Below are 12,176 nucleotides of genomic sequence, written 5' to 3' on the forward strand. Positions count from 1 at the left end.
GAAGTCTTTGTTATATCTCTCCACTAATCTCTGTTCCCTTTCGTATATCGCGTTCTTCTCCTCAGTTGCAAGTATACGTGTGGCTGCACCACTCTGAACAAATCAGCATCTGATCGCAAAGCTGAAAATCGCCGACTCGGCTGGGAAATTATGTCTAGCCGCTATAACCTCTCACAATGTGTTTTCTTGTCTTTTTATTTTTATTTTTTTGGCGCGGCGATACAGTGTCATATTAAAATGACAGAGTAGCCTACCTAGTTCTACTGCAGTGACGGGTCACGGGATGCAAAAAAATAATAAACGCACAAAAGAAATGACGGAGAAATTAGACATTACTAAACATGATATGAATACAAATATATATTTATTGTGGCCACAAATTAAAAATGAATTCCCTCGTTTTATTTAAAAGTTCCCCATGAGCGGGCCCCCTATTGGCCCGGGCCCATATGCACGTGCATACCCTGCATGCCCAGACGCTACGCCACTGGTTGTGATTCTACAGTGAGAAACTCGGTTTAATCAGAAATGATCAGAATGCATTGAACAAAAATAAACATTATTAACTCCTGCGAGATCAACTCACACTCAAGAATCAGCCTATGAATCTCAACAATAGTGACGCACCCAGAATGCATTGCGGCATGAAGTACGTCACCGTTGATGAGATTCATATGCTGATTCTTGATGTCTGTGTGTCTAAACTAACAGGAATTTGATATTGTTTATAAAAGTGAGTGTAAAAAAAATTTACATAATTTTTTTATCATTTAATTTATCTGATTAAAACACTGTTGGAAATGGTGCTGGAAGTCTAACACTGATCACCATAATTTTTTTCAATAAAATATCAACATCTGAACCTCTGTTAATTCTCAATATGAGCTTCTGTAGACCTCTGACAGAAATAAAGTCAATTTATCTTCAGTGATTCTGCTCATTATCATCAGGAGTCTTTAATAATCAAATAATCATCACTCAATTAATCACTTAAGTATCTTATTAACTCTAACACTGCTTCAGTGTTACTTTAACACCTGCTGGTGGTTCCCATATGAGCGGTGTTAATTCAACACCGGGGAATTTACTGTGTAGAAACTGCACATAATGTAATCAGCATTACCTTATTATTATAATAACATATACTGGTCTAAAAATGTAATAAAATCTTCAGCACATAATGAAATAACAAATTTTGATTATCAGAAAATTATGAGAAATGTATTACATTATAAACTCACCAAAAACATAGTCATATTGTCATAATTGTAATATCATAATAGCTTATAAAACATAATAATATATTAGTATTCTCGTTTAGAACATTTTTTAAATATCTAAATCCAGTCTTTAAAGGTGCAGTGAATTTTAGCGGCATCTAGAGGCGAGGTTGTGAATTGCAATCATCCACTGCTCACCCCTCCCTTTTAGAGCACATAGAGAAGCTACAGGGCCGACACAGGACACAGATGTCGTGATCGGAGACAGCAGAGAGTGACTAGCACTCTGTAGAGAAGTTTGTCCGTTTAGGGCTCTTGTAGAAACATGACGGCGCAAAATGGTGATTTCACTGTAAGGGGACCCGCGGTGTGTGAAGATAGAAATGGCTCATTCTAAGGCAATAAAAACATACCAGTTCATTATGTAGGTCTTTATTCACCACGGAAAACATAGTTACGTATATATACATATAATATAATATATATATTATATTGCATTTCTGTCAATAGATCCTCAGAAATACTACACGCTGACCCTTTAAACTACCTGCTAAATGTAACATTTAAATATGCATTAAATTCTTTTTTTTTAAGCAAAGCATTGCTATTCCTTTACAGTACATTTTAAAAATCTAAATCCAGTCTTAACCTTCCTATAAATCCACCAGATTACTGATACTATGCTAGTAATATTATTATTATTAATAATTATTATTACTACTATTACTTCTTTGTTTTTGGGAGCCAAACAAAACGTGCACGTTACCGCCAACAACTGTGAGCATAAACCAGATACAACACCCAATCAATTATAAATTAACCAATCAAAAGCCTCTGAAGGTTTGTCGAGCCCACTTGAAGTCCAACCCATTTGGAGCCGGCTCAGGACTCCGTTTATACCTTTCTCATTCCGGCTCTCTGTCTGTGCGCAAGATACTGGTGCATGTCTTTCTGTGAGTTGTGTGTGTCAGGACATTCTCAGACAGTGCGTTATCTTTGTCTTGAACGGTTTAAAAGCATTTGCATGAATAAGAAGGTGATAATGTAACACTAGCCACCCGATGATTAAGTAAAAAATGAATGCGTTAAACTGAAAAAAATTATTGCATGCATTAACACGTACATTTTTACAGCACTAAAATAAAGATATTACAACAATAAAAACATGAAAAAAAACTAGTCAAGTACAAGATACAATTCGCACATTTTTTCTTGATTCTGTTATTTGATAGACATATTTTGAAGAATTGATTGTATGTGTGTAGTTTGTTCTATTCACATAAATATACATATCTTGTAATTACTTGTAGGGTATTTAATTACTTTTATCTTTTTCTTTAGATATATATTTTCTTGCCAAAAAATACACTCCAGCACCCACTGCTGCTGCTGCCAGAGCTGCTCCTCCTGCTGCTCCTATTAATGCTGCTTTCCCTACAGTTAATGCGACTGCTCCTGCTTTAGCAGCTATTGCTCCTCCTGCTGCTCCTGCTGCACCTACTGCTGCCCCTCCTCCTGCTGCTCCTCCTGCTCCTCCTACTCCTCCAACTGCTGCTAATGCTGCTGCTCCCACTGCGGCTCCTCCTAATCCTCCAACTGCTGCTAATGCTGCTGCTCCCACTGCGGCTCCTCCTACTCCTCCAACTGCTGCTAATGCTGCTGCTCCCACTGCGGCTCCTCCTACTCCTCCAACTGCTGCTAATGCTGCTGCTCCCACTGCGGCTCCTCCTACTCCTCCAACTGCTGCTAATGCTGCTGCTCCCACTGCGGCTCCTCCTACTCCTCCAACTGCTGCTAATGCTGCTGCTCCCACTGCGGCTCCTCCTAATCCTCCAACTGCTACTCCAGTAGCACATTTCTTGAGCAGAAGATCATCCTGAGTCTTCTTATAGTCCTGCTCAGTGTATTGCTTGTATGCATTCTTTATCCTCAGTGACTCAATCTTTTTCAGGAGCTCAGTGATCTGAGAAGGATCTTCATCTTTGTTGTTAAAGACATGACAACCTCCTGAGCATTGATCAACGACTGACCTAATTTCAGATCTATTCAGATATTCCTCTATTGGCTCATGTAACTGATCTCCATGAGTAAAGAGCACTATTGAGTGATTTGAAAGCTTTCCTCCAAAATGTCCTTGATCCATTTCACAAATTTACTGTTCTCCTCTTTGAATGCCTGACCCAGTTTGATCACCAGCAGAAACACATCAATACCATCAGATGTACCCTGTAACATCTCCTCTATTTGAGTCTGTGCATCTTTAATCTTCACTGTTGTATCAGAGAGTCCTACAGTGTCGATCACAGTGATTGTTTGTCCACCGAGCTCTGTTTGCGCTGATTGACAGACTCTGGTCACAGCCTCAGGACAAAAATCTTCTTTAAATGAATCTTTAACTCCAATGATGGTGTTTCCTGATGCACTCTTTCCTGGTCCAGTCATTCCCAAAAGCATAATATTCACATCTGACACTGTAAATAATACAGACATATGGATGGACATTATCAGATGGATGGACGGATAGGCGCTGAATATTAGCAATTACTCAGTACTTACTTTCAGGAGGTGGAGACATGCTGTTCCTCCGCATCCTGCCTCTGCAGATTCTTTCTTTCTATTATGGGGAAACATATTTTCTTCATTAAAAGACAAAAACTTGCAACTTCTTTACACAGTTTAACCCCATAACTGTCACCGTTTTCCAGCAAGCACAGCAATGTAGGCTCCGCATGGGTTAGCCCCGATGAAATGAACACAGCTCAGTGTGCACACTACAGACTGGTCAATGTAACACTGAATCAGTGTTGGAGTTAAGGAGATAATTAAGTGATTAATTGAGTGATGATTGAGCATTATTTTAGACACCTGGGGCCTCATTTATAAAACTTTGCGTAGGATTTGCGTCAGAAGTGGCGTACGGATGAAACATAGGACGTGCGTACGCACAGAAATATTCGGATTTATAAAACCGTGCGCACGCACATCCTACGCAGTTTTCCCTTAATAAATCACAATCCATTCTAAATGTAGCGCAGCTTTTGCGGCTTCATGTCACGCCCATAGTTGCCCATAAATAGTCCGTGAAACGCCCACAAGTTAATATTCATCAATTGCGAAATCATGGCAAACACAGAGAGGAAATAAAAAAAAAACTTAACTTCACTCAATTTGAAGTAGAAGTTATCGTTGGCGAGGTGGAAAAGAGGAGAAAAATGTTGTTTTGGAGGGCACAGTGTGGACATTACTAATGACAAAAAGACACTTGAGTGGCAAAAGGTTGCAGACGCCGTAAATGCTGTAGCCTCACAACCTCAGATCGTGGCCGAAATAAAAAAAGAAATGGTCGGACATCAAAGTCGAGGCAAAAAAGCGTCTAGCGCTCCATCGCCAGAGTGTGTCCTCGTTTGCCAGCAAGTCTTCTTGCTGTCTAAAGATGCGTTCACTCCGAATCCTTCCATTTGCCACATCTTCTAAGAGTGTAAGATCAGCCATTGTGCGTCATTACGCATTGTGATGGGGCATTTTATTTCCATCCATTAACTGCATCTGACGAGCTACAGATGTCGGTTATAATCTACGTGGAAATGGGAAATAGTTCACTGCAAATGTAATGTCTTGCAGCTTTCTGAATGGTTGAGACATACGTCATACGTTATTTTATCAAAAATAAAACTAAAGGCATATGCATGAATACCATGATTCCGTAGCTGATGAAGAAATTTACTATGAAAACAACTTTCCCCAGTGGACAATTAATACATCTATCTATCTATTTATCTATCTATATATCTCCCTAATTATCTTTCTATCAATTAATCTATTTGCATCTATATCTGCTCCGCCAGACGGACACATTGACGAGAATATCAGTTTTGCACACTTTTTGATTCTGTTTACCATATTATTTATGAGGATGAATTGCATAACATGCCAATATTATTGCAGAACATATTTCACTTTTCTTTTTGCAAATATGTGTTAATTTGCATTTCTGTTATAATTTTCGTTTGATTTTGTTTGTTTTACTGCAGATCGATCAAACGGGTGTTTGTGTAGGCTGTTAATTGTAAGACTTGCTTTGTGAAGTCTTCATGTTATTTATGAGAGGCAGTATTGCCATTTCTTTTACAAAACGGTCTACAGTTTCACACAATTTCACGTGTTTCTTCCATCTGCCGACGGTGTCGCCATTTCTCATTTCACCCGTTTTTGTGCGTACGCCTTGGTCAGAGCTTGCGTGAAGGGCCACACATTTTCCCGTCAAGTTTGCTTTTTATAAATACAAATTATTGCGTAGAGAGCGGCGTCGCCGCCTTTTGTGCGTACGCAACGTTTATAAATGAGGTAACAAGCAGAATCACTGAAGGACAGAGAAACACAAGGGCTGCGTCGGAAAACCTAGGCAGTGACTCGTTGCCTCACTGCCTTATCAGACAATGGCTTGTAAGGCAGCGTTTGTGCATAATAGGCACCTCACGAAACTGACAGACTTCTAAGGCAGTGTAACAGTTTAATGATCTACAGCCAAACTAGAGAGAGCTTTGGTTAGAACTAAACAAATATTTAATTACTACAGTAGTAATTTCTCGCTAGAAATGACATCAGAAGTGGAAAATGTTGGTTAAAAACGTACATTTACACACAAACTGACCAGCAAACGCAACTTTCGGACGCTATCTTTTTTTCCGAGCTCAACTGTCACAGAATGGAAAGCACAGGATTGTGGGATATCAAAGGCAGTGAAGGATACAAATATGCTGCCTTCAAAAATCCATCAGATGAAGGTATCTCTGGAGACAGGAAATTAAGCTAACATTAGATTCGGACGTGCCTTGGTGCCTTCCTGCCTTGAAATGTGTCCTCCGAAGGCAGCATTTTCAAGGTTTCGGACACAGCCAAGAACTACAACTGACTTCAGCCACAGCTTTAGATGAAATCAACTGAAGATAAAAGAAGACATTAAATCTCTGAAGATCTCAGCAGAGGAGGATTAAACAACTCCTCAAGCAGCATTACCAGCTTCACACATTACTAACCAGACTGAGCAGAATCACTGAAGATAAATTGACTTTATTTCTGTCAGACGTCTACAGAAGCTCTTATTGAGGTTTAGATGTTGATGTTTTATTGAAAATAATAGTTTAGTTTGATGTCACCATTATTGTGATCAGTGTTTGATTTAGTTGAAATCTTGACCCTTGACTTTTTAATTATTTTTTTGTCTGGCTGTTTGTTATGGCGTGAACAGCAAGAGAAAGTGTGATCAGTTGATGTTGGCTCATTGATGATAAAAAATATAATCATCATGTTGTGGCTTAATTCACTGATCTTATGTCTGACTTTTTAAAAGAACCTCTGATAATTCTTATTAAGAGCTTTTGTAGTCGTCTGACAGAAATACAGTCAGTCTGGTTAGTAATGTGTGAAGCTGGTAATGCTGTTTGTGGAGTTGTTTAACCCTCTGCTGAGATCTTCAGAGATTTAGGCCCAGTCCACACGGAGACACGTTTAGCTGTATATGTATATTTTGCATCGTATCAGCGTTTCGTCCACACGGATCCGGCGTTTTGGGAGCATGAAATGTCTCGGTTACGTATGTAACCCTCGTTCCCTGAAGGAGGGAACAGAGACATACGTCGGAACTGACCGACGAATTGGGATCTGATCTCAGAGACCAATCTACTTCGAGTGTGCTAAAAACGAGCCAATGGAGATTGCACAGTAAAATCCCCAGTGTTAAATTAACACTGCTCAGAGCACATATGGTCCCACTCTACAGAGTGTTAAAGTAACACTGAATCAGTGTTAAAGTTAATGAGATAATTAAGAGATTAATTAAGTGATGATTGACCATTAGTGATGACATCTGATGATAATGAGCAAAATCATAGTATATAAACAAATTATTATTTGCCGAACAAGAACCTAAAACTCAAAAGCACAACATCAGATTCTAGACTTCTGATGATTTAGTCATCAACAAGGCGCTGACAACACCTGAAGTCACTTTATCTTTGCTTTCTCAGCCACAACTATAGTATTTCACACACACAGTTACAGCAGCCAAAAAACAAACAAACACAATTACGGGAACCAAGAGCCCAACTAAAGCAAACGCTTCCCACCACAATGGTGACTTCAAATGAAACATAAACATCAACATCTAAACCTCTGTTAATTCTCAGTAAGAGCTTCTGTAGACGTCTGACAGAAATAGTCAAAGTGTGTCTTATGTCTGTGATTAAGGGCAGCACCAGTGTCTCAGTGGGAAACACTGTCTCCTCACAGCAAGAAGATTCTGGATTGAATCCCACGATTCTCTCACGATCCAAAGATGTGTGAATTACAGATGCTAAGTTGTCTAAAGTGTCTAAAGGTTTGAGCTAAGTTTCTTTTATTTTCATGATTTCTGGACAAACACACACTGTCTGTGAGTTGCTTTGCAATTACAAATGGAAAATATGTCCACAATGAGCACATTTGAACTAGTTTTTAACCTTGAGGTTCCATGAACGTCAATATCGGACGTGCAGAACACGTCAAAAACAGACGTCATAAAAACTTTCATTCTGGCTCCTCAGTGGACGTCTTTTCAACGTACGCCTTTGCTCAGTGGGGAAGTGGTCGTAAAAAAACAGTCACACTCAGGACCTTCGGGTCAAAAATTACCCCCATAGGAAATGAATGGGAAATTGGCAAAAATATGAAAATACAGAGTTTTTTTGTGCATACAATCTACAAAAAAATGTATAAGTGTGTGTGTGTGTGTGTGAGAGTTTTTTTGTCTGTTTTGCATTCTTGATGTTTTTAGAGATTCACCCCTTCACTGTTGAGTCCTTTTTTTTCTGCATCCTGGCTGATTTGTAGATTGTATGCACAAAAAAACTAATTTCCCATTCATTTCCTAAGGGGGTCATTTTTGACCCGAAGGTCCTGCGTGTGACCCATAAATGAAGAACCCCAAAAGGTTAATCACTGAACTCATCTGTAGCTGCAGAGCAATATCAGATCTGCACTTTGGATGCTGACTGGAAATAGTAGACCATCTAGGTATCTTTGGAACACTCATTTCAACTTACTATGATTTGGGATGTACTAATTATGTGTTTAAATACTATCTAGGGAGGATAGTATGCAAATTGGGACACAATGATATTTCTAACGATGCAACATAATTTAAAATATTAAGCATAAAAAAAGCTTAACAAATAAACTCACACTTTTGAGAACAAAAGTCAAAATCAAACAACACCACACTGTAAAATCGAATTAGTTAGACTTGCTTGAAAAAAGCATGTAAACCGATTGCCTTAAAAAAAAACAAGTAAAGTGAAATAGGAAAGGTATGTTGTGTGACAAATGCTTAGTTAGTGTAGTTAATTTATACAAGAGTTCTAGTAACTAAAAAAGAACTGTAGAGAGTACTTGATAATTTACTTTAGATTTACTCCTGATTTAGTGTAGCATTGTTGTTACCATTGTTGTGTTTTGCTGAATGTTGAAGTGTGTGTGTGATTCAAGCATGATCAGCTGCAATATATTGTTACAAATATAGAGAGATCATATCAACCCAATTAAAAGTTCCACAGGTGTTTATGGCATAAGTGTTAGCAATAAAATTGTAAACAATTATTTTATACCAATGTATTCTCTTTCTTTGAAACCATATCATTGTAATTTCTTGTTGCATCGCTGTGTTACTTGGAAGAGAGTTAAAATCAGAGGTGTAAAATCCAGGGCCAGAAAGTAGAAGTCCTGCCATATTTTTATTCCACTCATGAACTCAGTCAGCTGATTTCACTAATTAATTCCACCTCCTGGCTGAAAAACTGTGCTATTAGCAAATCCAGGTGTTCGGAACAAAATACCGAGCAGGACTTTTTATCATCTGAACCTGGACTTTCCACCTCTGACATTTAGTCAGTTTGGCTGAGAAAAATAAATAAATAAAATCAGATCCATACATTGAGCAGTCCCTCCTGCTCTGGCCACCCAGCCAGCACAGCCATGTGGAGCCAGATGGGTTTGACCTGGACTCTAACAGCCAGTTTTGTCCTCAGTTTCCATGGAGGCTCCACATGGGTTAGTCCAGATGAAATGAACACTGCTCAGTGTGCACACTACAGGCTGTTAAATGTAACACTGCATCAGTTTATGTTAATGAAGTTAATGAGATAATTGAGGGATGACTGAGCCTTATTGAAGACATCTGATGATAATGAGCAGAATCACTGAAGGACAGAGAAACACAAGAACTACAACTGACTTCAGCCACAGCTTTAGATGAAATCAACTGAAGATAAAAGAAGACATTAAATCTCTGAAGATCTCAGCAGAGGAGGATTAAACAACTCCACAAACAGCATTACCAGCTTCACACATTACTAACCAGACTGACTTTATTTCTGTAGTTGTTGATGTTTTATTGAAAATAATAATTTAGTGTTTGATTTAGTTTGGCTCTTTTTCCTGGCTGTTTGTTATGGCATGAACAGCAAGAGGAAGTATGATCAGTTGATGTTGGCTCAATGATGATGAGAACATAATCATCATGTTGTTGCTTAATTCACTGAGCTCATGTCTGACTTTTATATGGGTGACATTTGGTATTAGTTTCTGTTTGATTATTGTTGTGGATCTACAACGAGAGACTCAGGTTAATCAGAAATGAGCAGTATGTATTGAACACTAAACATTACAAATTACTGCGAGCTCAACTCACACTCAAACATCAAGAATCAGCCTATGAATCTCAACAATGATGACATGTTTATATGCCGCAATGCATTCTGGGAGCCATGGATGAGTTTTGTATGATGCACCCAGAATACATTACGGCATGAAGTACATCACCATTGATGAGATTCATACACTGATTCTTGATGTTTGTATGTCTAAAACTCACAGGAGTTTGAAATCGTTTATAAACAAGAATGCAAAAAATTATTCAGTTTATCTGATAAAAACACTGCTGGATATCATGCTGAAAGTCACATAGTTACTGTAATCAATGCTTCTCGTGACATAAGTAAACACAGATAATACCAATGCATAATGATGATTATATCTGCATCATCAACAAGTAGCCAAATTCATCTGATCATGTTTATACTTGCTGTTCTCACTTTATCAAACACAGCTACAGCAACCAGAGAAAAGCTAATATTAGAAAGTCATGGGTGAAGAGCCCAACTAAATCAAACACTGATCCCCATAATGGTAACTGTATTATTTTCAATAAAACATCAACGTGAAGCTGTTAATGCTGTTTGTGGAGTTGTTTAATCCTCCTCTGCTGAGATCTTCACAGATTTAATGTCTTCTTTTATCTTCAGTGGATTTCATCTAAGACTGTGGCTGAAGTCAGTTGTAGTTCTTGTGTTTCTCTGTCCTTCAAGGATTCTGCTCATTATCATCAGGTGTCTTCAATAACGCTCAGTCATCACTCAATTAATCACTTAATAATCTCTTTAACTCCATTAACAAAAACTGATGCAGTGTTACATTTATCAGCCTGTAGTGTGCACAGTGTTCATTTCATCTGGGCTAACCCATGTGGAGCCTCCATGGAAGCTGAAGATAAAACCGGCTGTTAGAGTCCAGGTCAAACCCATCTGGCTCCACATGGCTGTGCTGGCTGGGTGGCCAGAGTAGGAGGAACTGCTCAATGTATGGATCTGACAATTTTCTTTTTCTCAGCCAAACCGACTAAATGTCAGCGGTGGAAAGTCCCGGTTCAGAAGATAAAAAGTCCTGCTCTGTTTTTTGTTCCAAACACCTAGATTTGCTAATAGCACAGTTTTTCAGCCAGGATGTAGAATTAATTAGTGAAATCAGCTGACTGAGTTCATGAGTGGAATACAAATATGGCAGGACTTCTACTCTCTAGCCCCTGGATTTTACACCTCTGGTTATAATAATATAAATGTTCCAAGTGCCCAACCAAAGGGACACTGAACTCCATAATGATGAGGGTTATTCTATGTTTTTGTTTTGCTTGACAAATGGCACTCAAACCAATCAATTAATCTTAACATGGATTAACATTTTCACTTAACATTTTCTGAGTAAACAAGGAATAGCATGATTACTAGATTTTACAATTTAACTAAGACACTAAGTAAAGTAACTAAAAAGTGTTAGTTAGAACATCTGTTGGATTTACAGTGCACGTAAAACAACCGGTGAGACGTGCACAGACATCAACATTCAGCATAGAAAACTCAACAGGGGTGACAATCAACAAAAATTTCAAATAAAAAGATGAACATTACTAACTCTGAACACTACACAAATAGTTGATGAAATTTGATGAGATCTGTTTTTGATAAACTGTTTATTAATATAGACAAATAGCATAAGTTGCTTGTTAGTAGGTTATGTCATGTTAGTACCCTGCTTCTTAGTTAGAGAAACAACATTACAATGTATAGCAAAATGGAATGAGTGATATAACTTACTTGTGAAATGATGCCATTGCCAGATCGACAGAGAAGTTCTTTCCGTTTTCTCAGTATGACCTGCAGCTCAAGAGTGAGGAAAGGACAAACACAGGCTTATATCAAAGTCCACATACAGTAACTCTTATCATAAAAAACACAGATATGCTTGGAACACCCCCATAAATATTTATCATACTGTCTACTTTCTATTTCAAAATAACAAAAGGTCAGAGTACATGACAGCTCATCTGGTTATAAATTAATTTTATACTAACTTGTAACTAAGAACTAGAAATGCTGCGCAGGCCTGGATTCAACAGTAGATGTGGGCCGCAAGACGGTCAGGATTGGGGAAGGGTGTTTATCAGGATGGGCCTGCAGTTGAGCAACTAAAACAACATTTATGGAAGAACATTGCATTGGAATAGAGGAGAAGGGGCTGGTTGTCAAACTCACTTAGAAGGAAAGGTTCTATATCAGGCATGGGCAACTCCAGTCCTCGAGGGCCACTGTC

At 38.4% G+C, this 12,176-nt stretch overlaps 1 protein-coding gene across 3 annotated transcripts in view; it reads right to left on the reverse strand.

Annotated features, from left to right (window-relative positions):
• Positions 1 to 11,742, reverse strand: part of LOC307122980 (GTPase IMAP family member 9-like) — a 120,883-nt gene extending 109,141 nt beyond the window's left edge. For all 3 annotated transcript variants that reach the window (XM_079811336.1, XM_079811333.1, XM_079811332.1), the window contains exon 1: positions 11,681 to 11,742. In XM_079811336.1, coding sequence (XP_079667462.1) covers positions 11,681 to 11,697 — 17 coding nt within the window. In that variant the 5' untranslated portion in view covers positions 11,698 to 11,742. The remainder of the gene's footprint in view (positions 1 to 11,680) is intronic.
• Between the last annotated feature and the right edge of the window lie 434 nt (positions 11,743 to 12,176).

This window comes from Gobio gobio (assembly GCF_949357685.1).
Source record: "Gobio gobio genome assembly, chromosome: 3".
Classification (NCBI taxonomy): Eukaryota; Metazoa; Chordata; class Actinopteri; order Cypriniformes; family Gobionidae; genus Gobio; species Gobio gobio.